The following is a 27,941-nucleotide window of genomic DNA, read 5'->3' as shown; positions in this document are numbered from 1 at the left end:
TTCCTGTTGTTTACGCATTTCAAAAATGCATAAACAATACTGGCGAGAACTGGAACACGCTGTCGTACACTTCAATCCAGAGCATCCCAAACATGATCAATGGGTGACATGTCTGGTAAGTATGCAGGCCATGGAAGAACTGGGACATTTTCAGCTTCCAGGAATTGTGTACAGATCCTTGCGACATGGCGCTATGCATTATGCTGAAACATGAGGTGATGGCAGCGGACGAATGGCACAACATTGCACCACATGACGCCATACACGCTGTCTGCCCGGTACAGTTGAAAACGGGAAAAGCACACTTCTCCAGCGTGTCAGTGGCCATCGAAGGTGAGCATTTGCCCATTGAAGTAGGTTACGACGCCGAACTGCAGTCAGGTCAAGACCCTGGTGAGGACGGCGAGCAAGCAGATGATTTTCCTTGAGAGTTTTTTGACAGTTTGTACAGAAATTCTTTGGTTGTGCAAACCCACAGCTGTATGGGTGGTTAGTCTCAGACGATCCCGTAGGTGAAGAAGCCGGATGTGGAGGTCCTTGGCTGGCGTGGTTACACACGGTCTGCGGTTGGACATACTGACACATTTTCGAAAACGACGTTATGGTAGAGAAATTAACATTACATTCTCTGGCAACAGCTCTGGCGGACATTCCTGCAGTCAGCATGCCAAAAGCGTAGTCCCTCAAAACTTGAGACATCTGTGGCATTGTGTTGTGTGACAAAACTGCACATTTTAGGATGGCCTTTTATTGTCCCCAGCACAAATGTGGCGCAAATGTGTGATGAGCGTGCTGTTTAATCAGCTTCTTGATATGCCGCACCTGTCAGGTGAATGGATTATCTTGGCAAAGGACAAATGCTCACTAACAGGGATGTAAACAAATTTGTGCACAAAATTTGAGCAACAATCTTTGTGCGTATGGAATATTTCAGCTCATGAAAACATGGGACCAACACTACTTTACATGTTGCGTTTATATTTTTGTTCAGTATAAGTTACAAAATACAATCTTACAATTATGGTACCCATAGAACAGTCACGAGTGCATTCAGATGCGTGTTCTCCGACAAATTTCTTCACCATACGACAAACATAGCCTGGGTTTTTCTGAACAGAATGAGCCTATGACAGCATGTCATCTTGTAAATGTTCATCAAGCATTGTGATCATAAACACTGACACTATATTACATGAGCTTTATGATATGGAAATTTGAAGCGCACATTTGGATTCAAGTGTTTGGCTTGCTTGTACGACATCAAAGCAGTATTTATTATAATCCTCAATGTCTCATTTTTCAAATGGCAAAAGTTGCCCAATTAGTGGGAGGGATGGGGGCAACTTCTTGTCTTGCACGTTGCTCAAGTTCACAACCGCTGTCAGTCTAAACCAGGGGAATTTTTACCCTACGAGATCCAGAGCCTGATGGTTCTGCTCTACCTGATAATTAATTGCACCCACCTGGTGTCCCAGGTCCAAACAGTCCCTGATTAGAGGGGGGGAAATGAAAAAACGCAGTGGAACTGGCTTTGAGGTCCAGAGTTGAGTTTGAGGGGTCTAAACCAATACTGCGCTGTGAAGCAGAGACCTTGAGTTCTGACGTCATGTATAGCATGCTACTGTACAGCCACTGCATTCCAAGTTAGGCGATTATCAGTGTCCAAATCTTTCAACACACAACATAAACCATATTAACGGGTTTATAGTACTGAGGATCCTTCATGGCATCTGTCAAAACAGCTACCTATTGACACACGCCCTGTGGTAAAATAGAGACAGGCTGATGATCAACCATCCCCAATGACGTATGAGATTGGCGCTGGTTTTGACAGCAAAAATAAATAAATAACTGACCCATGAAAGGGTGGTGGCGGTATAGTCCAGTGGATTTCTGTCTCACCTGTAAAAAGCTAGAGGTCTGAGGGTTCCATTTCTCCTCCGGTCTCCCGTGCCAGGTGTTGAGGATACTTAAACACACCTGGAGAAGACAGAACAGATCAACAACTAAAGTTAACAGAATGATCCGTGTCAGGTAAACCTCCCTCCCTCCATTGTTGAGCAGAGGGAGAGCTGAGGCCATTTTCCCTGGCCTCCCCACCAGTGGAATCTCTGCTGTAGAAAGCCCACAGTAATTCTTATAGCAGCTGTCTCCTTCCATTATGAAAATAGATGTTCCCCGTCAAAGCCTTCCTAATGAGGAGGAGCAGATGTGGCAGGCTCCAGCACCTTTACTGCTTTTCACCAGGGGAAGAGACACCAGAAATAAACTAGTCTTGAGGAAAGGCTACTCAAGTCAAGCCTCCTCTCTCTCCTCCACTCCAAGCTATGAGAGTTAACAGGTTGATGGTACCACAGAGGGATGACTCTGGGCAGACTGGTGCTGATATAGACTCAAAATCAACCATTTTTTTTGTGGAAAGCCAAAATATGAAGGGTTTGGAAAATGTTACACTAAAATGTACAGTACACAGACCCAATATTTACCCTTTTGATTAAAAGCTAGGCAGTTGACCCAACTCCTCACCAACCCCTTAACCCTGAGTAAGTATATGGGACTCACCTTTCCGTCATTGTAGAGGTTTGGGTTAAAGCGCACGCTGTGTCCACCAGTGGTCTCCAGGTTGACCAGGGGCGGGGAATTGGGGTAGTCCTGGGGGAAGTACACGTCAAACTCAAAGCAGCCGTTAGCGTACGGTGTGTCCGCCGGGCCCGTGATGAGAACCTGCAGCACACAGACCACAAGGGGTTAATTAATGACCAGGGCTGTTGTGACCGTATTAAGGCCACACCAGTAGTCACGAGTCATGAAGGCAGTCAATTCCACGTGACCATTTAGTCACGGTAATTAGGCTTCTCCAAGCTCTGATGCTGCTGCAGGTCATTAGTAGCCTACCAAATTTGCTAACTGCCTGGTACTCAGCATTGTATTGTCCCTCTAAATCACTCCAAATGTAATCGAAAATCTAACCAAACACTTAATGAGAGCCCATGAGCTCATGTTGAGCAACATTTCAATAGGCTATGCAATTGCATGAGAAAACAGATGGCCTCTATTAAAAAGGGGAGGATCCCATAAGCTTTCTATAGGCTCGGCCAACTATATTAATTTATCAATTTTCCTTATATTAAGCACATTGCTTCTCTTTACAACAGGAGTATAGCCTACCTGGCTGGTAGGAAAATAAACCACGAGGAAAAGAGTCCGCTATTCGCTATTTACAGTTTAAGTCGGAAGTTTACATACACCTTAGCCAAATACATTTAACTCAGTTTTTCACAATTTCTGACATTTAATCCTAGTAAAAATTCCCTGTCTTAGGTCAGTTAGGATCACCACTTTATTTTAAGAATGTGAAATGTCAGAATAATAGTAGAGAGAATGATTTATTTCAGCTTTTATTTCTTTCATCACATTCCCAGTGGGTCAGAAGTTTACATACACTCAATTAGTATTTGGTAGCCTTGCCTTTAAATTGTTTAACTTGGGTCAAATGTTTTGGGTAGCACTTCCACAAGCTTCCCACAATAGTGTGGTGAATTTTGGCCCATTCCTCCTTACAGAGCTGGTGTAACTGAATCAGGTTTGTAGGCCTCCTTGCTCGCACACACTTTTTCAGTTCTGCCCACACATTTTCTACAGGATTGATGTCAGGGCTTTGTGATGGCCACTCCAATACATTGACTTTGTTGTCTTAAGCCATTTTGCCACAACTTTGGAAGTATGCTTGGGGTCATTGTCCATTTGGAAGACCCATTTGCGACCAAGCTTTAACTTCCTGACTGATGTCTTGAGATGTTGCTTCAAAATATCCACATAATTCTCCTGCCTTATGATGCCATCTATTTTGTGAAGTGTACCAGTCCCTCCTGCAGCAAAGCATCCCCACAACATGATGCCACCCCGCGGATCACGGTTGGGATGGTGTTCTTAGGCTTGCAAACCTCCCCCTTTTTTCCTCCAAACATAACGATGGTCATTATGACCAAACAGTTCCATTTTTGTTTCATCAGACCAGAGGACATTTCTCCAAATAGTATGATCTTTGTCCCCATGTGCAGTTGCAAACCGTAGTCTGGCTTTTTTAAATAGCAGTTTGGAGAAGTGGCTTCTTCCTTGCTGAGAGGCCTTTCAGGTTGTGTCGATATAGGACTCGTTTTACTGTGGATATAGATACTTTTGTACCTGTTTCCTCCAGCATCTTCACAAGGTCCTTTGCTGTTGTTCTGGGATTGATTTGCACTTTTCGCACCAAAGTACGTTCATCTCTAGGAGACAGAACGCGTCTCCTTCCTGAGCGGTGTGACGGCTGCGTGGTCCCATGGTGTTTATACTTGCGTACTATTGTTTGTACAGATGAACGTGGTACCTTCAGGCATTTAGAAATTGCTCCCAAGGATGAACCAGACTTGTGGAGGTCTACAATAAAAAATAATTCTGAGGTCTTGACTGATTTCTTTTGATTTTCACATGATTTTATTTATTTTATTTAACCAGGTAGGCTAGTTGAGAACAAGTTCTCACTTGCAAGTGCGACCTGGCCAAAATAAAGCAAAGCAGTGTGACAGACAACAACACAGAGTTACACATGGAGTAAACAATAAACAAGCCAATAACACAATAAACAAGTCAATGACACAGTAGAAAAAAGAAAGTCTATATACAGTGTGTGCAAAAGGAATGAGGAGGTAGGCAATAAATAGGCCATAGGAGCAAATAATTACAATTTAGCAGATTAACACTGGAGTGATAAATGAGCAGATGATGATGTGCAAGTAGAGATACTGGTGTGCAAAAGAGCAGAAAAGTAATTAAAATAAAAACAGTATGGGGATGAGGTAGGTAGATTGGGTGGGCTATTTACAGATGGACTATGTACAGCTCAAGCGATCGGTTAGCTGCTGATAGTTGATGTTTAAAGTTGGTGAGGGAAATAAAAGTCTCCATCTTCAGCGATCTTTGCAATAAGTTCCAGTCACTGGCAGCAGAGAACTGGAAGGAAAGGCGGCCAAATGAGGTGTTGGCTTTGGGGATGATCAGTGAGATATACCTGCAGGAATATGTGCTACGGGTGGGTGTTGTTATCGTGACCAGTGAACTGAGATAAGGCGGAGCATAGACTTATAGATGACCTGGAGCCAGTGGGTCTGGCGACGAATATGTAGCAAGGGACAGCCGACTAGAGCATACAGGTCGCAGTGGTGGGTGGTATAAGGTGATTTGGTAACAAAACGGATGGCACTATGATAAAACTGCATCTAGTTTGCTGAGTAGAGTGTTGGAAGCTATTTTGTAGATGACATCGCTGAAGTCGAGGATCGGTAGGATAACCAGTTTTACTAGGGTAAGTTTGGCGGCGTGAGTGGAGGCTTTGTTGCGAAATAGAAAGTCGATTCTAGATTTAATTTTGGATTGGAGATGTTTAATATGAGTCTGGAAGGAGAGTTTACAGTCTAGCCAGACACCTAGGTATTTATAGTTGTCCACATATTCTAGGTCGGAACCGTCCAGGGTGGTGATGCTAGTCGGGCGGGCGGGTGCGGGCAGCGAACGGTTGAAAAGCATGCATTTGGTTTTACTAGCATTTAAGAGCAGTTGGAGGCCACGGAAGGAGTGTTGTATGGCATTGAAGCTCGTTTGGAGGTTAGTTTGCACAGTGTCCAAGGAAGGGCCAGAAGTATACAGAATGGTGTCGTCTGCGTAGAGGTGGATCAGGGAATCGCCCGCAGCAAGAGTGTCATCATTGATATATACAGAGAAAAGAGTCCGCCCGAGAATTGAACCCTGTGGTACCCCCATAGAGACTGCCAGAGGTCCGGACAACATGCCCTCCGATTTGACACACTGAACTCTGTCTGCAAAGTAGTTGGTGAACCAGGCGAGGCAGTCATTAGAAAAGCCAAGGCTATTGAGTCTGCCGATAAGAATACGGTGATTGACAGAGTCGAAAGCCTTGGCCAGGTCCATGAAGACGGCTGCACAGTACTGTCTTTTATCGATGGCGGTTATGATATCATTTAGTACCTTGAGCGTGGCTGAGGTGCACCCGTGACCGGCTCGGAAGCTGGATTGCACAGCGGAGAAGGTACGGTGGGATTCGAAATAGTCAGTGATCTGTTTATTAACTTAGCTTTCGAAGACTTTAGATAGGCAGGGCAGGATGGATATAGGTCTGTAACAGTTTGGGTCTAGGGTGTCACCCCTTTGAAGAGGGGGATGACCGGGCAGCTTTCCAATCTTTAGGGATCTCGGACAATACGAAAGAGAGGTTGAACAGGCTGGTAATAGGGGTTGCAACAATTGCGGCGGATAGATTTAGAAAGAGAGGGTCCAGATGATGTCAAGCCAAGAGGCACTGAGTTTGAAGGTAGGCCTTGAAATACATCCACAGGTACACCTCCAATTGACTCAAATTATGTCAATTTAGTATGTCAGAAGCTGCTAAAGCCATGACATAATTTTCTGGAATTTTCAAAGCTGTTTAAAGGTACAGTCAAACTTTAGTGCATGTAAACTTCTGACCCACTGGAATTGTGAACACAGTGAATTACAAGTGAAATAATCTGTCTGTAAACAATTGTTGGAAAATTACTTGTGTCATGCACAAAGTAGATGTCCTACCGACTTGCCAAAACTATAGTTTGTTAACAAGAAATGTGTGGAGTGGTTGAAAAACGAGTTTTAATGACTCCAACCTAAGTGTATGTAAACTTCCGACTTCAACTGTAAGTGTAATTTTTAAATGTATTTTTCCCGTTGCCCCGGTTTCTAATCAAAACAAATTTCACACACATATATTATTTTGTAAATGTAAAGGCAAGATTAAATAAAGAATAGTCTGATGGGTCACAATTTAGACTATCACTTGTGAATGATGCCCAGCATAGAAACTGCCTTTTTTTGGCGACTTTTTCTAATCATAGTCGCACACCTCATGTATCCTAGCCCATGTGCCCATGGGGTGTAGAGCCTAATTGGCATACATAAGCAGCGAGTGAGTTTCAAGTTTCAGGAAGTTCATTTTCACCATAAAAACACACCCTTATAAATAAAAGCATTACATGGATAATTGCATTTGCGGTACATTTTATAATGGTGTTTCCCGCTAATGGACATGTATGCTTATAGCCTACTACCATGTGGCGCTTATGTGAAGAAATAGCCTAATAGTTTATCAACATTTTAAGCTAAACGTTCTTTATCTGTTGCGTCAGCCACATTGCGTAAAAAAAGTTAAGTGCTCAATTGCAGCTTTATTAAATAGTACCCGCAAAACACCAGTCTCAATTGTCAACAGTGAAGAGGCGACTCCGAAGATGCTAGCCTTCTAGGCTTGTGGAGTGTCTGTTTTCAAACTAGACACTAATGTACTTGTCCTCTTGCTCAGTCGTGTACCGGGGCCTCCCACTCTTTCTATTCTGGTTAGAGATCTATTCTGGTTAGAGACAGTTTGCGCTGTTCTTTGAAGGGAGTAGTACACGGCGTTGTACAAGATCTTCAGTTTTATTGGCAATTTCTCGCATGGAATAGCCTTAATTTCTCAGAACAAGAATAGACTGAGTTCAGAAGAAAGTTCTTTGTTTCTGGCCATTTGGAGCCTGTAAACCGAACCCACAGATGCTGATGCTCCAGATACTCAACTAGTCTAAAGAAGGCCAGTTTGATTGCTTCTTTAATCTAGCAACAAGTTTTCAGCTGTCCTAACATAATTGCAAAAGCGTTTTCTAATGATCAATTAGCCTTTTAAAATTCATAAACTTGGATTAGCTAACACAACGTGCCATTGGAACACAGGAGTGATGGTTGCTGATAATGGGCCTCTGTACGCCTATGTAGAGCATCCATTTTCAGCTACAATAGTCATTTACAACATTAACAATGTCTACACTGTATTTCTGATCAATTTAATGTTATTTTAAAACGGACCAAAACATTTGCTTTTCTTTCAAAAACAAGGACATTTCTATGTGACCCTAAACTTTTGAACGGTAGTGTATTTGCTTGACAATCACCGGTTGACAATTTCGTGACCGCCACAGCACTATTAATGACAATTCACTACTATAATGTTTTTCTTCAACCACACACCCATTACCACTAGAGGTAACAAAAGGATAATATTTTTCCTGACGAATATCTCATGGCTATTATAGAAATCCAATTAATTAATTTTCACACTAAAATGAGATTAGCTAATTAATCAAAGGTGCCCACAGGAAGTGAAAAATTTAAGAAATGACAAAGATGTACAGACGGATGGTTGTGATGGAGGAAAACAAATCAATAGCTCCATATGGCAATATTATTTTGGGACGATATTATATCGATATTTTACTCAAAGTATCAATTTGTAAAAATGTAAGATATATACATATTTTTTTTGCTACTGTAGCTAGCCCTAGTCGGTCTTATCTACACCAAAACCAGCTTGTTCTCCATATTTTTAAATAGTGAGCGAACATGTTTTAAGCACTTATTTCCCTGACTGACTAAACTCCTTTTTCTTATGCTCTCTCATCTCTCTGCAGCGGACATAGTGAGCAATATGTTTGGACCATCAAATCACAATATCGAATTGCAATACATATAGAACTGTGAGAATCGCAATACATATCGTATCGGCACCCAAGTGTCATGATATTGTATCGTGAGGTCCCTCGCAATTCTCTACCCTTATACACAGCCTTGGGAAGATCATCAATATGATCAAATAAGAAATGGTAAAGGGATCTTGGTAATACTGCAGGAATACCCTTGTGCTTTCTGTGAACGGGAACTAAAGAGCCTTCGTCTGTATCAGAGGCTCCGTCTGATCGATGCAGGGGAAAACCTATGCGAGGAGGAAGCCCGCTCCCCCTCCCCTTGCTCTGTTCTCTGCTCAAACGCGCTGATGAGAGGGGACCTTCGCCAGAGCAGCGGGTTATTACAGAGTCACAGGTATTCAGGCTCAAGGATGGCGTGCCCGAATGGGGGGCTGTGATTTTCCACATTAGCTGCTTGCAGGAGGCCCTGACAGCGGAGGGCTAATCTGATCTGAAACCCACTGCACCGAGACCTTGTTTCAAGTGCATTTGGCTCTGCCTTTTAAAAACAAAACCCCCAGGATTCAGAGTTTCTGTGGGGGCCAGGCTCAGAGAGACATGGTATCTAGACCAGTGAGGAAGTAGGGATCCTGAAGAGAGGCCTGTGTTTTTGCAACAACAAACAAGGTGTCTTTGAGTGAAATGTCAGGCAGACTAGCTTTCTCAGCGGCTGTTTTGAGATGAAGAGGTGAATGGGGAGGGGAGGAGGGGGTAGAGCTGGCGACGCTGCCAGGCTGAGTGCTGCAGAGAACGGCAAGCTGATGAGGAGAGGGGTAGAGGCCGAGAGAAGCAGGCAGTGTGCATTTAGAAAAGCATCATGAAAAAAAAAAGAAAAAAAAAAATCACTGGTGCAGGGGAGTGAGGTAGAAACAAGGCGTGTTTTTAACAAGGTGTGAGAAGACATGTAACGGTTAAGAGGATGTGGACGAGCTGTAGGTAGGTAGTGTGTTTATGTACCTATGAGAGAGCGTGTGTGTTTGAGAGTGCCTGACCCCTGTCTTAGCAGCGTCAGCCATGAGTAGCAATATCAAGGGTTGTCATGCCGATCCAGCTCAGCAGAGCACTCACAAGATCGCTGGAGGGCACCGAGCATCACTCCGGCGGTGTGTATATTTTCATATGAACATTCAGACCCAACACTTTTAGTGCACTTCCCAGAGAAGGGGAAATCTGGAGGGAGTAGCTATTAATGTCTATTAAGATAGCATGACGCTATCGCACCTGGTGAAAGAATGATAATGCACAGTCTATAGCGATAGGACAGGGGAAACTTGAAATGAGGGGGCAATATGCCAGTTGGGTCCCGAGACATCCACCAGTCTCTGTCAACTTGTGGCCTTTTCTCATTGTGCTACTAAGGAAATAGTTTGTAGTGTTCTTTGCAGAAACAGAACCTTAACCGATGAGGGTTTTGACATTTACGAATGAGACTGCCATTAAATCAGAAAATGGGTCAAGGCCATTTATTAAATGTCATTGGAAAATGAGTACGACTTTCTATGACAGCCGTTGCTGAATGACCACTGGAATGCGAAAGCATAGGCTATCAACACCATATGCAGAGTCCCAAGATACCAAGCCCGTTTCCCCAAGTCATACGGGTTTAATGCCCCAAGCAGCATCCATTTGACTGGAACAGTACTGTAACACCATGTTCACTTTAACAAGCATCTCAATTGGAAAGCATTCAAATCGTCATCTGGCCATTCCCTGAGGCCATCTCTGTATCAGACAGATTGGGTCTCTAGTAAAGCACTTTCACATTCAGTGCCGTGAAAATGTATTTGCCCGCTTTCAGATTCTCGATTTTTGACAATGAATGTTATCAGATCTTCAACCAAATACTATTCTATTATTAGATAAAGGCAACCTGAGCGAACAAATAACAAAAATGTCATCATTCTTTAATTTATTTAATAGGCAAAGTCATGCAACACCCAATGCCCCTTGTGAAAAAGTAATTGCCCTCTTACACTCAATAGCTGGTTGTGCCACCTTTAGATGCAATGACTGCAACCAAACACTTCCTGTAGGTGTTGATCAGTCTCACATCGCTGTGGAGGAATTTTTTCCAACTCTTCCATGCAGAACTGCTTTAACTCAGCGACATTCTTGGGTTTTTGAACATGAACTGCTCGTTTCAGGTCCTGACACAACACCTCAAATCAGGTTTACATCTGGACTTTGACTAGGCCATTCCAAAACTTCAAATTTGTTGCTTTTCAGCCATTCTGATGTAAACTTGCTTATATGTTTTGGATCATTGTCTTGCTGCATAACCCAGCTGCGCTTCAGCTCACATACAGATGGCCTGACATTCTCCTGTAGAATTCTCTGATACAGAGCACAATTCATGGTTCCTTCTATCATGGCAAGTCGTCCAGGTCCTGAGGCAGCAAAGCATCTCCAAACCATCACAGTACCACCACCATGCTTGACCATTGGTAGAAGGTTCTTACTCTGGAATACAGTGTTTGGGTTTCACCAGACATAACAGGACGCATGTCGTCCAAAAAAGTTATACTTCGGACTCATCTGACCATAGAACATTCTTCCAGGAGTCTTGATGACCATCCAGGTGCTTGCAGGTGGATCATGCAGCAAGACAATGATCCAAAACACACAAGCAAGTCTACATCAGAGTGGCTGAAAAGCAACAAATGTAAAGTTGTGAAATGGCCTAGTCAAAGTCCAGTCCTAAAACCGATTGATATGTGGCAGGACCTGAAATTAGCAATTCATGCTTGAAAACCCACATGCTGCTGAGTTAAATGCAGTTCTGCATGCAAGAGTGGGCCAAAATTCTTCCTCCGCGATGTGAGACTGATCAACAACTACAGGAAACGTTTGGTTGCAGTCATTGCAGCTAAAGGTGGCACAGCCAGTTATTGAGTGTAAGGGGGCAATTACTTTTTCACAAAGGGGCATTGGGTGTTGCAAAACTTTGTTTATTAAATAAATGAAATAAGTATCACATTTCTGTGGTATTTGTACACTCATATTCCCTTTATCTAATGTTAGGTTCAGGTTGAAAATCTGATCACATTCAGTGTCAAAAATATGCTAAAAATTGAGATTCTGAAAGGGAGCCAATACATTTTCAATGCACAATATACATTGAATACCATTGAAATGATATCACTTATATAGATGAATACCTAAAATGTGAATCGTAAAATGTGGGTTGGCTACTGCATGTATAACATTGTCAGAGAATTCGATGGGTGGCCTGAGCATTAAAAAGGTATAGTGGATCCATAGATTAATATCTGTACCTTCATGATGTCCAGCCGCTCTTCGTCGCAGCGGACAAAGACGCTGGAGGAGGAGGAGAGGGGCAGCGATGTGGAGAGTGTGACGGCCTCCTGTGCCAGGCGGCGGGCGCGGGCAGCGCTGTTGGCATCGCTGGCGTTCTTCACCTGAGACATGTAGTGGTAGTTCACCTTGAACACCAGCTTCCCGTCATCGTCCTCCGTAACCATCTCAAAGGTGTCTGCCAGGGAAAGATATCACACGGTTATTAATGTCAATACCTACTGGGAATGCTGGAGAAGGTTTAAACACTTTCAAATGGTTCATTCCACACCAAAGAACAAGGCATGACACAAACATCCTCCCAGTAAATCTGGCAGTAAGTCTCTATTCAGTTATGACATGGCCCCATCTCTTGTCCTTCCATGCTGACTACACAGGCCACACACGTGCATGTTGATTTTGTCCATCCACACCAGACGCAATCATGATACACAGGTTAAAATAACAAAACCAACTGCGAACCCACTATATTAAGGTCGAAACAAACAAGAAACATTCACGGACATTTAGCTCGCTAGCTGTTGCCAGCTAGTTTGTCCTGGGTCATGAACATTGGGTTGTTATTTTCCCTGACATGCATATGATCCTTTTTCTTTAGCTGGTTCGTCGCAGTATTTTGACCTGGAGTCCTACAAAATCGTATGTTTTGCTACTCCAACAATTAATCCACAGATAAAAAGGGAAACCTAGTTAAGTTTTTAGTTAGTTATCTTTAATTAATCTCTCCTCGTTTGTCTTCCAAGCATCCACGTGGGTTTGTATCTTCCTGATCTTCAATAAGGAGGGGACATGCAGCGCCTCAAATAGAACCAAGATCTATTCGAGGGCTTAGCTACGCAGACGCTCGTTCACACGAGTGGTGTGGGAGAAATGACCGAATAACATGTATGTGTACATTTATTTTGCAACGCTCACGGACGCAACGTGGCCAGTGATGTTTGCATGTTAATCATATTGCACACCGGGGTTCCTGCCTTGGCGTCTCCGTCTCTCTTTTGTACTTGGACCAGAGCAAACCTGTTTACATTCATGTCACTTGCATTTACTTTCGACGTCTGCCACTCGCAAAAATCAATTGTGGCACAACAAAAGTCCCGTAATCAATCATGGCGTGGCAGGATGAGAAGCGACAGACAGAAAAGCCCTTCCTCCCAGCAGACAGGCGGCAGGATTACATTATGTATCATTTCAGAGAGGGGTAGGAGGGGGCTGTGCTGCTGCTGTGCTCTGGGCACTATGTGCATTGAGGAGGAACCAATCAACAGACAGGCAAGGAGAGAAGAGACAGGCCCTGCCTGTAGTATGTCTAAGCATTCTCCTGTCTTAAGAGAAACAACCCCGTTTCCAACATATCTACCAAACCACACCCGGCACCACAAGTTCAATACAAACACAGAAAAACACACAAACTTAAAGCACTCACCAAACTGGAGCTTCTTCATGATGGCCACGTACTTCTCCTCGAGTGAGCGTAGGATTGACATGGGTTTGGGTCTGGTTGTTGCCTTCTTCGAGGACTCAGCCAACCTCCTCTCTGATGGAGGGAGAAATAAAAAATGAAAGTGTTACCATGGCAGGTTCAACGTTATCCCTGTTTGAGAGCCAGGCTTACCGCTATTTGGCACAACCACCCTCATCTCAGCAGGCTGCTGGCCCAGACCGATGATCTATATATACACACACTAGATGACTGACAAGGTTTAAAATCCACCACTTTTAGAAGATAATGTCTACAATAGTTTTGCCATGTTTATTCTATTATTACAGACACCTTAATTAATGCATACTTGTAAATTATATTATGTAAGGTCTACTACACCTGTTGTATTCGGTGCATGTGACGAATACAATTTGAACTAAACAAATACAAAATTTCAAGATAATTTCTTGAAAATGCCTATGTCACTGTTCCCTATACAACAAAAATGCTTAAATATGTCATTTTGTCAATGAAATATTTCATTGAAATAATGTAGACTTCTATTAATTCCTATGGAGGGGAGTGCCAATATAGCAGACCGGTGGCTTCAAAGCCTCTCACTGGACAATTACATAGCATCAGCAATCCAGGGTTTACATACATCATTGGTCCGGAACTACCATCTTTACATGAATCTACTGACAAACAAACAAACCACACTGTGATAAGGTACTGCTGAGGTCACCACTTCCTTGATATTACTATCTCACCCACTCCGACAAATAATAGATTCATATCAAAAACACAAATTCAAGCCATATTCTTGATCGCTTCAACCAGATTATCTCCGAATATCACAGGTAACAGCAGGGTTTGTCACACCACCTTATCCGCCCCACCCATTTCCACCTTCATATTGATGAATGAATCTGCCATCATTTGGAAATGCTAACATGGAATTTCCACCAGTTTCTTCAAAGTCTAGAGTCTTATCAACAGCTTAACCATGTCCAAGACAAATGATAATGGAAACGCCCACCAATTTTCCCACCGATAAAACATAGTGGAGCGATGGGCTAGAGAGCAGTTAACGCATCAACATAATTAACTGTCTGCATATAGCATATTTATAGCACCCCAGCCCTGCTCTCACTTTGTGCTTTGGATACCACTACCTGGACAGATGTGACGCCCATTAAATTACTGGTGCATTTAACTGGCCTATTACAACCAAACTTAGGATGCCAGAGGGACATAAAGAAAAGAAGGCTGTCGATACCGTCATTTACTTTCAGTTCTATTGGCACGTTAGTGTTGGATATCGATACTTCGATAGACTGTTCCCAGTCTCACCAGTCAATACTAGGCTGTAGGAACAGAGCGCTGACCAATGTCCGCCTCCTCGTTAACCCGTCTATGGGCATTTTTTAAAAGACTAAAGTACTCATTAAGCATTTACACATTAGTCCAGCCCTCCCCTATACCGCCCATTCCCTTCTGGTACATGAATCCAGTGGCCGTTAACATATGGACTTATTTAGGTAAAGTGATGGCAGCATTGACCGGCAACTGGGCATCTCACCCCCACAATGCTCACTTAGAGCGCCATTGATTCAGCTGATTACAGGAGAGCCACTGGGAGATAGGCAATCTAATTAATAATATGCGCCGCGCAGTTGGGGGGGTGGTTACAGTCAATCCATCATAGGCACATCAACGGGTTGCTTTCTTTAGCGACGGTGAGTAAAGGCTGGCAGGAGTCCCCTGACAGCAGGTTTTAGAAGCCGAGGTCTCAGATCTCCACTACCCATTTCACCTGTCCTTCTGCGCTATGGGGCTCTGGGGAGGATTCTGTGTCTCCCTGCACTGTAGGGACACTGACAGATATACTGCATGGGGACTGTAGGACAACAGGTACCCACAATATAACATACATAGGGCTTTGATACTAAATAGTAACCCTTTTAGAGAGATATGAGAGGCATGGAGTAACTTTTAACCTGTCACTTAGGGCAGTGGTTCCCAACCTTTGTGCCACGTTCCTTGAGGAACTCTTAAGTGTTCCGCGAAACTATTCCTATTCTTAATTAATTTCTTTAACACTCACTTAGAAACGTGACCTGTGGCATGCACATTTTGATTTAGGAGCACTAGCTTTGGTCAGATAACACATGAAATGGAACGTGGCTACGATCTGTATCGTAGTTTCAGGTCCAGTGCGCTCAGGCTGTTAGATTATTTATCATCTGATGGGTGCGCATCACGAGCAAAGTCATTGTATATTTTGACTTTGTCTGAAAAACATTAGCACCGGTAAGTCAGAGCTTAGTCAAAGTCATTGATTTATTATGTATTTGGCCTTTGCTATACCACAGCCTCTGCCATAGAAACAAACATTTGTTTTAGGTGTGCCGAAGAATTGTATCCCTGCTACTTGAAAAAAGGTTGGGAACCACCGTCTTACGGAATTGGGGTGGCGATGGGGAGTTGGATACAGGATGTTCAGGCCTAAAACAAGCAATTTTTTCATTCATTAAGACCAAATTGAGACTTAAAGGGCTCTAGTCAAACAGCCCAGGAAATTTGTACTTGTGGTAGCTAAAATTAGAGACCCATTTTCTCATCCTTGTCCCAAGAACACACAGGACAAAAGAGAGCGGCAGCGAGAGAAAAATAGAGAGTAGGAAGACAGTTGAGACCTGCTGAAATCAGAAATAATTCAGTGAAACAGACAACCTTTAAAAAAGACACTGGTTAACATTTTACTGTGTCACGTATTAGAATAAATGTGCGTAAAAATCCAAGGAGTGTCCAGACTAATATCCCCTCTGCTCTGCAGGTTTGGCCCTTGCCCAGAGAGAGAGAAGTGAGGTATGTGTGTGGCTTACCCTGGTTGGCCTGCCGTAGGCTGGTGGTGGCAGCATAGACAATCTCGGCAGTCCTCTGGATGTCAGGCACCAGCAGGGTCAGCCCCTCAGGTTCTGGGTCTGAGCTATCAGGCTTCACCACACCTTTCGCCTTGTCTTTCTTTGACCTGGAGAACAGAACAAAGGAATCATATTCCTCTCAAAAATCCTGCAGAGACATATATTGCTAGTTTTCTTGGGGAAGGAAATCTGGGGCGATTATATTACTGATGGGAATAGAAATATTCATCACTCTACTGTGCAACAATTACACATCGGCATTTTCTGGTTGGAGAGTTTATCTAGATGAGTCTTGTGTCCATCTAAAAAGTAGCATTTTGCCCAGTGAGCCACACTTCTGGAACAAAATTGATAATCCCGGAGCAAAATTGATAATCCCATTCCCAGCACCGTCCAGGCTTCCACATGTCACTAGCAATTCCCATTGTGCTCCCGAGCTCTGCCATTCCCTGCCCCCTACACGCACGGAGTGAAACTGCATTTTTCATGCTCTGTTAAAGGGGTGAGCGTACGAGGGTGAAGCCTCAAAACCACGATGAAGAAAAATCGGACCCAATGTTCAGACAGACAGAACGAAGGGGCAAGGCTACTGTTCTCCTCCGTCCACCTACTATGAATAATTTAAACCAGCTTTGTGAAGCCTTGCAGCATAAATAACTTGGTCCTCACAACTAGATAAGCAGAGAGACCAATTTCTATGGAGGTTTGTATCGGAACTAAACTGCACATTGAAAAAACCTTGCTGCTTTCGTCCCAGGTAAAATAGGTATCTGCTTCAAAAATCCTGTGTTAAGTGGAAAACCCAGAGGAGGCTGAAATACACAAGGGATGTAGACAGTCCTTTAACCTTGTGCTTAAACGCTGTGGGATCTGAGAGAAGGATGGATTCCATGCCCCTGCAATGGATTCCATGCCCCTGCTGGGGTGGTGGTGGTGGGTCGCTGAGAAAGCCACTTTCCGCATGACCTTTTGTGAAGTTGAACGGCGGCCAAGTTCCCTCTGCTCGCTCGCCCCAGAATCCTCTGCTCCACCGAGGACAGTTAGCGAAGGTCTTCTGTCACCAACCCCCCCACTCCTCTCTCCACCCCTGCCACTACCCGTCCTCATCGGCCAGGCAGCTACACAGGCCTTGGACAGGGTGGGCACGGATTGGGAGAGACAGTTGAATAAGAGGATGCCGATAACATTCTGCCGTGGCTGCCCAGCCGCCCCGAGGCCCTGCTTTCATTAGACTCTCTCTGTGTGTCTGAACACCAGCCCTCAGAGCACAACCTGATGTGATGGCTGCAGATATGATGCTTATGAACCAGTTATCGCTAAGGCCTGACTGAGTCGATAGCAGGGCAGTTTCCTTTCCCCCCCTCACTGGTAGAGAAACTACAACTTAATGCTGGACCATCCTCAGACTGACAGACCACCAGGTAGGTCTGTCAGAGTCTCCCAGGGCTGATGGGCTATTCCGCTGTACATTTCAAAAGCACTGTCATGGGTCCTAGCTTGTTTGTTGGTGGAGCATCTAAGAGGGATGGGCTGTGCCTTCTAAAAATAACTCACCTGGCTAAAGCCTTAAATTCACCAGGGTGGAGGGAGAGAGAAAAATATGCAAGTCTGTGGGAATCGTACATGATGGAACTGTTTGATACCTGTCAATGTCTAACCAGGCACACTTTAAATATTGACGGGGTTGGGTTCCCATGGAATATTGATGATCCCGTGGGCTGGGCGGATGTACGTAGGGTTCTGACCTGGTAGAGAGGTAAAGAGTGCCTTTGCTTCTCTTGAGGTGTCCTTGCTACTGTCGTTGCGTCAAGCCCACAGTCAGCACTGGGCTGGTTGTAGTGATGTGCAGTTTTAAACTACTCTATTTACCGACATGAGTCATGAATCAATTTTATTTTTTGGGGGGGGGGGTTGTTTGACCTGCTGGCCTCAATGAAATCTACAGCAGGATTAATAATCTCTCCTTCGACTCACAGGCTCTGGAGACATGCTGCGACAATCAACTGTCTATCATGTGCACGCAGGCAACATCGAGAAGAAAAAGACAGTAATAATTGATCGCATGGTGTAAGAATGAATGCAATTCATTGATTATTGAATGTTATTGGTGGACAGAGCTTTGAAGAACCAAAACATTGCAGACAGCCTGCCTCTGCTCAACAACCACTCGAAACCGAGAATGAATCGTTTGGGGGGTTGCTGCCTTTCGTAAACAATAGGTGCTTATTTCCCTCATGGCAGTCAAAGTCATTCAGCCAAGAGTTGTTCACAATCTAGTCCCGTTGCGGCCACAACTAGAACTAATTTCAAAGGTATACATAAATCATTGTATTTGTATGCCTAGCAATCACAAAACGTACATTGTTTGAAGCACACTTTCATAAGTCTCATGAATAACAGCTCCAATAAGCCACCTATGGTAAATGAGAATCATGACTTGAGTTTTCAGTTCATTGTTCGCCGGTAAGGGGTCCTGCCTCCTGCGTGCTCTGGGCATGACTAAACAAATGAACAAAATAAGCAGAAAAATATTAGTCCTTTTGACTGAATGAGTTGAAAAGATCTGAGTCAGTAAAAAAAGCTGAACTTCCCATCACTAGCTGGGTGGGGTGTCGTTATCACGCCTCCCTCCCATACGTGGGCTTCCTGCACACTGTGGGGCTGTGATTAATAAAGGGTGGACACATACCCACAGGTCAGGTCTACATTGCACTAGCACTGATCACTCACTGTCTACGGAGACAGACGGGACAGTTGAAACTCATGCTCAGCTGAAACCATCAATTCACATTGATTAAATGGGAAATTAGACTTAATTATTTGCTTGTTCTGTATATTCTTACTCTGTCCGTCTAAGTCCCCACCTGAGGCGGTTGGTGTAGGTGTCCACGCAGGTTTTCATCTTGGCCAGCAGCATGCCCACAGAAGTCTGTCCCTCGGAGCGCTCCTCCTCCTCTTCCTCCTGGCTGGGGTCTCCTGACAGGGGCAGCAGCAGGGGAACCAGGGCCGTTGAGGTGGAGATGGCCCTCAGCAGCTCCAGCAGCGCCCGGTACAGGGGCACATGACGTGCCATGTCCAGTACTGAGGGAGAAGAAAACACAGAAACGAGGGGTTAGGAAGGTAACACAGGTTTCCGAACGCATAAGAWAGAGCCTACAGAGAACTGGTAATAGTGTTTCGGAGTCAATCAAAAACAGAATAAAAACACAGACATGATTTAGACACCTCTCCTGCTATCAAACAATGCACCGCTGTAAAAAGAAAGATTGACTGACGCATCTGAAGACACACTTGAGGTTTAGAAATCAAAATTCATTCAATATATGATTACATGCCTGGACAACATAGCAAAAGTATCAGTCTCATGGCCCTTGAGTGAACCTCTTTTTGTGCGTGTGTGCGCGTGTGTGTGCGCGCGCATTTACAGGAAAGATGGGTGCAGGTTAGAGAACTCCAGATTGCTCGGAGATTGCACTTGGAGAGTGGAGAGGAGCAGCAGGACTAGAAATGGATCGTAGTGAGTAGCAAGCTGGTGAAAGGGGATTTTAAAGATGATTACATTTCCAGGAATGTACAAATGACAAACGACATGCACACACAAGGAACAGCCCTGAGGCGGCCAAAACCAAGTCCAGAACTCAATTTAGACTCTTCACAAACAAATGTGCGCCTGACTTCCCCCAATACCACCTCATGTCCCTGAACGCAACTCAAACAGCCTTGTGTTCCAGTCCCTGAAATTAAGCCGAGCCAGCTAGTCAGGAGAGCAGGCAACAATGGAAGCAAATCTAAAAAAAGGTTAAGCCTGGGGCCTAGCAACCCCTCACTTTGCCCAGATACAGGATTGCATCAAATAAGAAATAATTAAATAATGAATCTCAGGGTGTCATTTTGTATAATGAGTCAGGCAGCGTGATAGATTTTTCTATCACTTATTGTGATGGGAGGATTTCATACAGCACAGGTCCCCCTCATCCCCATGACGAGGACTGACAGTTCCCACTTCACACCCATTATGGAAGTTTAAATAACATTGGGGTGTGGTGGCGAACCTGCTGAGCCTACCTCCAACATTCCCTTGTGAGGAACTGGGCTGGGGCGTGACAGAGGGAAGGTGCACTCAGTCGACCTACAACCCCCATTAAAATCTAGACTGGTTCCACTAAGTTGTGCTTTGAGAAAGGCCTCCACAACATCCCCAGCCTGGACCAGTGAGAAACCAGGTTAAAAAGAATGTGCTGGGTTTTGGGTGGGGTCCATCGGGTTACCAGTTGGGGAATAAAACAAAAGAACAACCAGACATACACTACCGTTCAAAAGGGTGGGGTCACTTAGAAATGTCCTTGTGTTTGAAAGAAAAGCCAATTTTTTGTCTATTAAAAAAACATCAAATTGATCAGAAATACAGCGTAGACATTGTTAATGTTGTAAATGACTATTGTAGCTGGAAACTGCAGATTTTTTATGGAAAATCTACATAGGCATACAGAGGCCCATTATCAGCAACCATCACTCCTATGTTCCAATGGCACATTGTGTTAGCTAATCCAAGTTTATGATTTTAAAAGGCTAATTGATCATTAGAAAACCCTTATGCAATTGTTAGCACAGCTGAAAACTGTTGTTCTGATTAAAGAAGCAATAAAACCTAGAAGGCTAGCATCCCGGAGTCACCTCCTCACTATTGATGTTGAGACTGGTGTTTTGTGGGTACTATTTAATGAAGCTGCCATTTGAGGACTTGTGAGGTGTCTGTTTCTCAAACTAGACACTAATGTACTTGTCCTCTTGCTCAGTTGTGCACCGGGGCCTCCCACTCCTCCTTCTATTCAGCCAGTTTGCGCTGTTCTGTGAAGGGAGTAGTACACAGCGATGTACGAGATTTTCAGTTTCTTGGCAATTTCTTACACGGAATAGCCTTAATTTCTCAGAACAATAGACTGACGAGTTTCAGAAGAAAGTTCTTTGTTTCTGGCCATTTTGAGCCTGTAATCTAACCCACACATGCTGATGCTCCAGATACTGAACTAGTCTAAAGGACAGTTTTATTGCTTCTTTAATCAGAAGCACAGCTGAACCAAGATCATGTCCATCATTGTCAAAGGCATATCCAGTCTGTGTGTAAAGAGATTGCCGGTGACCATAAAGGAATGACCATTTGAGGATGTGAACGTATGTGTGTGTGTGGGGCACTGTTTACGTGAGCGCACCCGTGTGCTTGTGCCAGCCTCAAATGGAGCAGGACGGCCCTAACTTTGGCTCCCAGGCTGCTTTACATTTATATTGGAATTCCCGGCCCCAACGTCCCTGTCCCAGTATTTGAACGTTGACCTCTCTCCGCTTTAATCTGCGCCTCAATCCTTTCCACTGTCTGTGGACGGCAAAGCACAGAATCCAAATCCCCAGCCTACTGAATACATTTACGCAATTACCGCTATGCTCAGCTAACTGATATGATTGATGTGGGAGATGCCGCTATCCGTCTGATGTTGCCCAGTGATATATGTGTGTGTTGCCCCTAAACTTCTCTTCCTCAATGTCACTCTTTCCTCCCCATTCTCATGGTCAAGTCCGTCCCCCGTTCACCATCATTTCATTTGTACTAACTGAGTTACAACCAACAAAATAGACTTCTCTGCACGAGGAAAGACAGACTGAGAATTTTTCAATGGGTGATAGATAAGGTTTGGAAATCGAACCACACCAATAATGCTGCAGAAACAAACATGGGTCTGATGTGACCTTCATTCTCTTAAGGCAAAACATCATTATGTCAGATTTWTTTTTTWATTTTTTTTATTTCACCTTTATTTAACCAGGTAGGCTAGTTGAGAACAAGTTCTCATTTGCAACTGCGACCTGGCCAAGATAAAGCATAGCAGTGTGAACAGACAACACAGAGTTACACATGGAGTAAAACATTAAATAAACAAGTCAATAACATGGTAAAAAAAAAAGAGAATCTATATACAATGTGTGCAAAAAGGCATGAGGTAGGCAATAAATCGAATAATTACAATTTAGCAGATTAACACTGGAGTGATAAATCATTAGATGATCATGTGCAAGAAGAGATACTGGTGTGCAAAAGAGCAGAAAAGTAAATAAATAAAAGCGTATGGGGGTGAGGTAGGTAAATTGGGTGGGTAGTTTACAGATGGACTATGTACAGCTGCAGCGATCGGTTAGCTGCTCGGATAAGATTTTAAAGTTGTTGAGGAGATAAAAGTCTCCAACTTCAGAGATTTTTGCAATTCGTTCCAGTCGCAGGCAGCAGAAACTGGAAGGAAAGGCGTCAAATGAGGTTTGGCTTTAGGGATGATCAGTGAGATACACCTGCTGGAGCGCGTGCTGCGGTGGGTGTAGCCATCGTGACCAGTGAACTGAGATAAGGCGGCACTTTACCTAGCATAGCCTTGTAGATGACCTGGAGCCAGTGGGTCTGACGACGAACATGTAGCGAGGGCCAGCCGACTAGGGCATACAGGTCGCAGTGGTGGGTCGTATAAGTGCTTTAGTAACAAAACGAATGGCACCGTGATAAACTGCATCCAGTGTCTGAGTAGAGTATTGGAAGCTATTTTGTAGATGACATCGCCGAAGCTCGGATCGGTTTAGGATAGTCGAGTCGGCCAAAGTCAACCCCCTAATGAGAATGGTCGCTCCCTGATAAGAGTGCCATCAGGAATCGCCGCGCGAGCAAGCTAACTCGCATTCCGAGTTCCCTATTACAGAGAAAAGAATCGGCCGCCCAAAAGAATTGAAACCCGTGTACGAGTCCAACCGGTACGCCCGCATAGGACCCACCCTGCCCGAGAAAGGAACGCGCCCCGAAGCACCCACCCGCCATCCTCGATTTGACACACCCTGAAACTCTGTCTGCAACAGAGTTGGCTCTGAAACCACGCCCCAAGCAGTCAGTGTTCTCTAAGGAAAAACAACGAGCTAGCTGGAGTCTGCCGATAAGCATAGGTGTGATTAGCAGAAGTCGCCAAAAGCCATATGGCCAAGGCCGATGAAACGGACGACCCCCAAGACGAAGCTGCCACAAGTTAATTCTGTTATCGACTGCTTGTGCCTAATGATATCGTAATAAAGTACCCGAGCGTGGCTGATGCACCGCAGTGACCGCTCGCCCAAACACGGGATATGACAGCAGGAGAAGGTACAGGTGGATTCGAGATGTCAGTGATCTGTTTGTTGACTTGGCTTTCGAAAGACCTTAGACTCAGGCAAGTGGGCCAGACTGAGATAGTAAGTACGGTCTGTCCACAGCCTTTGGGGTCCAGGGTGTCTCCCCCTTGGAAGAGGGCGGAGCTGGACCCCCGGCAGACTTTCCCAATACCTCCTGGGGGATCTCAGATGATACCGAGGAGAGGATTTGAACCGGCTGGGTATAGGGGTTGCGACCGAGATGGCTGGCGGACAGTTTCAGAAATAGGGGCGCGCCGTTGTCAAGCCCACTTGGATTTGTATAAGGTCCAGGATCCTTTCCCGCTCTTTCAGAACCATCTCGCTATCTGGATATGTAGGTAGAAGCTGGGAGGCAGCTGAGGCCACATTGACAGAGTAGCAGCGGAGAAGGGGCCGGAGCCCTGTGCCAATTGAGTCCGCCAGAGAGGAAGGGCATGGCCAGCCATTGAGACCCCCAACGATTTCGTTGAACAGATTTACCGAATTAACTCAACGAAACGCCTTATATTCAGTGAAGAGACAGTGAACCGTCATTACCTAAGCTCAGTGCAGTGGGCAAGGAGCGAGTGCATCGTGTTTCCATAAACTTTCAAGATGTAAACTTTTTCTCCGCGAGTATAGACTACGAGAAATGCAGCAGTCTGCTCGGAAAAAGCCACGGCACTTTGCACTTTCGCTAAGACTAACCCTGCTGTATAGTGGCTTCCTGACCTATCCAGCTGAGACAGTTGCCATATCGAAGCGGGGGGTCTACTTCGATGCTTTATTGCCCGTACGCCAACAGAGTGATTTTTGATGACTGCGTCGAGCAGTCAGGTCTGGGAGTGAAACCAACGCCTATATCTGTTCTTGGGTTCGTGCTATATTGAATCGAGCCATGCGCTTGCGCTCTAATACGGTGAGAGAAGTAACTTTTAAAGAATGACCAGCAATCCATCAACTGAACGGATGAGGTAGCATATTACTCCACATTCCCAGGACCCGGAGTGTCAGGATTAAGGAAAGCCTTTCGCAGAAGGTGTTTAGAGAGCGTATTGAGACATGTATGAGGACTGGTCGTTTCACCCGCCACCCGCCGCCCGATATCAGGCAATAAAGGCAGTATCGCTGAGATCTTGATGAAGCCAGCACAGTCCTGTATTTGAGAGACAGATTTCAGAGTAATGTCTCATTCATAGACGCCGTGCAACCCATGCTAATATACCTGATTCAGGTGGTCTAAGCCTGAGGGCTTCACTTGGATGATTTGCGTGAGCTGAGATTGAGGGGCATCAAGCTGTTGATACTTAGGACTGCCGGACGGGGTTTGGCGGACAGAAGCATTAAGTAATTAGTCAGGTCACCTAAACAGAGACAAACTCTGAAGCTAGATGGGAGCGATCAATTCACAGATGGTGTCCAGGGCACAGCTGGAGCTGATAGGAGCATTCGGAGGGGAAAGATTACAGGATCAAAGAAAAGGGTGTGTAGCATGCGGTGGAAGGGGTCCATCAGTGGAGAGACCTTATTTCTGAGAGAATTAATTTTTAAAATTAGAAGTTCGAACTGTTTGGGCAAAGACTGGAAAGTATGACAGACTTTGCAGGCTATCTCTGCAGTAGATTGCAACTCCTCCCCCTTTGGCAGTTCATATCTTGACGAGGAAATGTTATAGCTATGGGCCTATGGAATCACCAGAATTTTGTTGTGCTTTCTAAGCCAGGAATTTCGACAACGGCAACTGACATCACGGCGTGATTGCAGTGGGGGAGCCTAAAGGCCAGGAATGGTGAGGAGAGTATGAAGGTTGTTTGTTGCCCCTGGCTTTAGAAAAAGGAGGCAGAGAAAGAGTGTGGAGTAAGCCGCAAGACAGTTGAGTGAGGAGTGCTTTCTGTATTGAGTACAATTGGCATCGAGCCAAGGCTTTTACAATCAACAGAAGGTCAACCAGAGAATCCCGAGAGGATGAACTGAGGACCATGCATTTTAGGGGGGGCGCGGGTAATTTACCTCCACATCACCCGAGGAACAGAGGAGTAGTAGGATGAGGGTGCGGCTAAAGGCTATCAAAACTGGTCGCCTAGAGCGTTGGGGACAAAGAATAAAAGGAGCAGATTTATGGGCGTGGTAGAATAGATTCTGGGCATAATGTGCAGACAGGGGTATGGTGGGGCGCGGGTACAGCGGAGGCAAGCCCAGGCACTGGGTGATGATAAGAGAGGTTGTATCTCTGGACATGCTGGTCTCAATGGGTGAGGTCACCGCATGTGTGGGGGGTGGGACAAAGGAGGTATCAGAGGTACGGAGAGTGGAACTGCGGGGTCCATTGCAAACCAAAACAATGATAATGATAACTAGCCTGAACAACAGTATGCAAGGCATATTGATATTTGAGAGAGACATACAATAAGGCATAAAGTGATTGCAGGTCTTGATTGGGAGAGCTAGCTAAAACAACAGGTAAGATAACAGCAGCAATAACAGGGTGCTAGTCTAACACAGCAACAACAGGTAAAAATGGCGACGACTAGGCAGAGAGGGTCGGATTAACTACACACAGATCCTGAGTTAAAGCACAGAGCCGACAGATAAAACACAAATAAACAGAATGGAGTACCGTGAATTAATGGACAGTCAAGCAGGCATCAGCTATGTAGCCAAGTGATCATAGTGTCCAGGGGGCAGCCGTAGATGGAGCAGGGAGGCCTCCACTAAGCTAGCACGCGGCGTTTAAAGTTAGTAGCCCGGGGGGTGGTCTGCTCAGACGGAGGGGGTCTGCTCAGACGTGGTCGTGTCGACAGAGAATCCAAGCCGGATGGCGGTGGCGAAAGAGAGGTTGTGAATTGTAGAATTGTGTTTGCTAACTGGAGCTAGCTTCGTGGCAGTGGCGCTAGCTGCGCTAGCTGCAAGCTAGCTGTGAGGATCAGAAGTAGTGGCTCAGGGATTACGGCAGGAATCCGGCGTTGTTGTCGAGAGACAGTCCGATGCTGGTAAATTGGAGAGTAATATCCAGGCTAATAACAGGGCTGGTGTCTGTGCAGAAGGTAAAAGCTACTAGCAGCGGCAAGAAAATGGCTAAATTAGCTTGTAGCTGATTTAGACCAGTTGTGATGGATTGGCAGGGCTCTGTGTCGGCAAAAAAAGGTCCAGTCCAATTGGCAAAAGAGGTATTGTAGCCCAAGAATTCGCTGGTAGACCTCTTCGGCTAGCCGGCAGATGGGCCTAGCTCGAGGCTAGCTCAAGGCTAACTGGTGCTTGCTTCGGGACAGAGGTGTTAGCCAGTAGTAGCCACTCGGTTGCAGCTAGCTAGCTGTGATRATACGGTGTAATTGTCCAGAGCTTGCGTCAGGAATCCGGTGATGTGGTAGAGAAAAAGCAGTCCTATATGCTCTGGGTTGATATCGCGCTTGCAGACTGGCAGGTATTGGCCCGGTATTGAAGCTGGCTGTGTCCGAGTTAAGGGTGAAGACCGCAGCAGTGGCTAACTGACTACTAGCTAGTAATCTGGCTAGCTTCTGATTGGGGTTACGGTTCTAAAGTATAAAAAATAGCAGGTCCGTACCACATTGGGTGAGGCGGAATGTAGGAATGTATATTCAGTTCCTAGATGGAAAGTGAAATTAAAATATATACGAAATGTATACGAAAAATACGAGGACTATTTACACGGGACAAGACATACACACGTTCGACTGCTACGCCATCTTGGTGACAAAGGTTGACACAAAAAATCACAATAGGAGGGCCATCTTCCCTGAATTTAAATTGGCAGTAATTTCATTCACATTCTCTGATTCTGACAGTGCCAATAGATGAATGCACTAACAGGATAAATAACAGACTAAGGTTAATAGCAATACTTTGAGAGACCCACAGAAACGGAAGTACAGTAAACTGGACATCAATCTTGACCACGGCTTGCTTTTGGAGACTGTTGGAGCAGATAGCCTTGAGTAGGTGTGATTTAAGGTCCTCCTTGGGGGCTGTATAGCTGGGTGCTTAGTATAGAGAGCAGACGCGTTGGGTGATTAAAAGTTAATGCCCCACCTGAGCAGCTCCGTTGATGACTCACCCCTGCATTGGCTCCTTAAAATAAAAGGCACTTCAACTAGGCTTAATGCCTCCCCGTCCACTGTCACTTAATACATAGATGTGTAAAGCCATTTGAATTCAGTCACTTATTTACAGCATCCCTTTTGATTTAAACAAAACTTYCCATAAATGTTTGCCCATGGAAGTGGTCAAAAACGAACTGACTTTTTGGACCTGACTGCCAAAACATCCAGGAGGTAAGTGCTCAAAGTTGACCCATTTTGCATTACCCACCGTACCATGAGAAATCCATGTCTTCGTCACTGGGAAATATATAGTTTGAAATAATTTTAAAATGTACAAACAGTGTTGTTAAACTATTTTATTATTTCTTTAAAAAGAAGTTTAATAAAAAATGTTATTTTTTAAACCTTTAATGTCAATGCTCTAAAAACACGTAAACTCTATATTCATATATGTTGTAGCGTAGAG

The 27,941-nt window shown here is 44.7% G+C and overlaps 1 protein-coding gene across 1 annotated transcript in view; it reads right to left on the bottom strand.

Moving 5' to 3' along the window:
• birc6 (baculoviral IAP repeat containing 6) overlaps positions 1 to 27,941 on the bottom strand; it is a 161,193-nt gene that overhangs the window by 22,623 nt on the left and 110,629 nt on the right. The window contains 6 exon segments of the mRNA XM_070434910.1: positions 1,903 to 1,980; positions 2,563 to 2,724; positions 11,858 to 12,075; positions 13,321 to 13,431; positions 16,206 to 16,351; positions 19,109 to 19,325. Coding sequence (XP_070291011.1) covers positions 1,903 to 1,980; positions 2,563 to 2,724; positions 11,858 to 12,075; positions 13,321 to 13,431; positions 16,206 to 16,351; positions 19,109 to 19,325 — 932 coding nt within the window.

The sequence above is a fragment of the Salvelinus sp. IW2-2015 genome, linkage group LG25, assembly GCF_002910315.2.
Source record: "Salvelinus sp. IW2-2015 linkage group LG25, ASM291031v2, whole genome shotgun sequence".
NCBI lineage: Eukaryota > Metazoa > Chordata > Actinopteri > Salmoniformes > Salmonidae > Salvelinus > Salvelinus sp. IW2-2015.
Note: the sequence above shows the minus strand (reverse complement) of the source record. Positions and strands in the feature narration are given on the sequence as shown.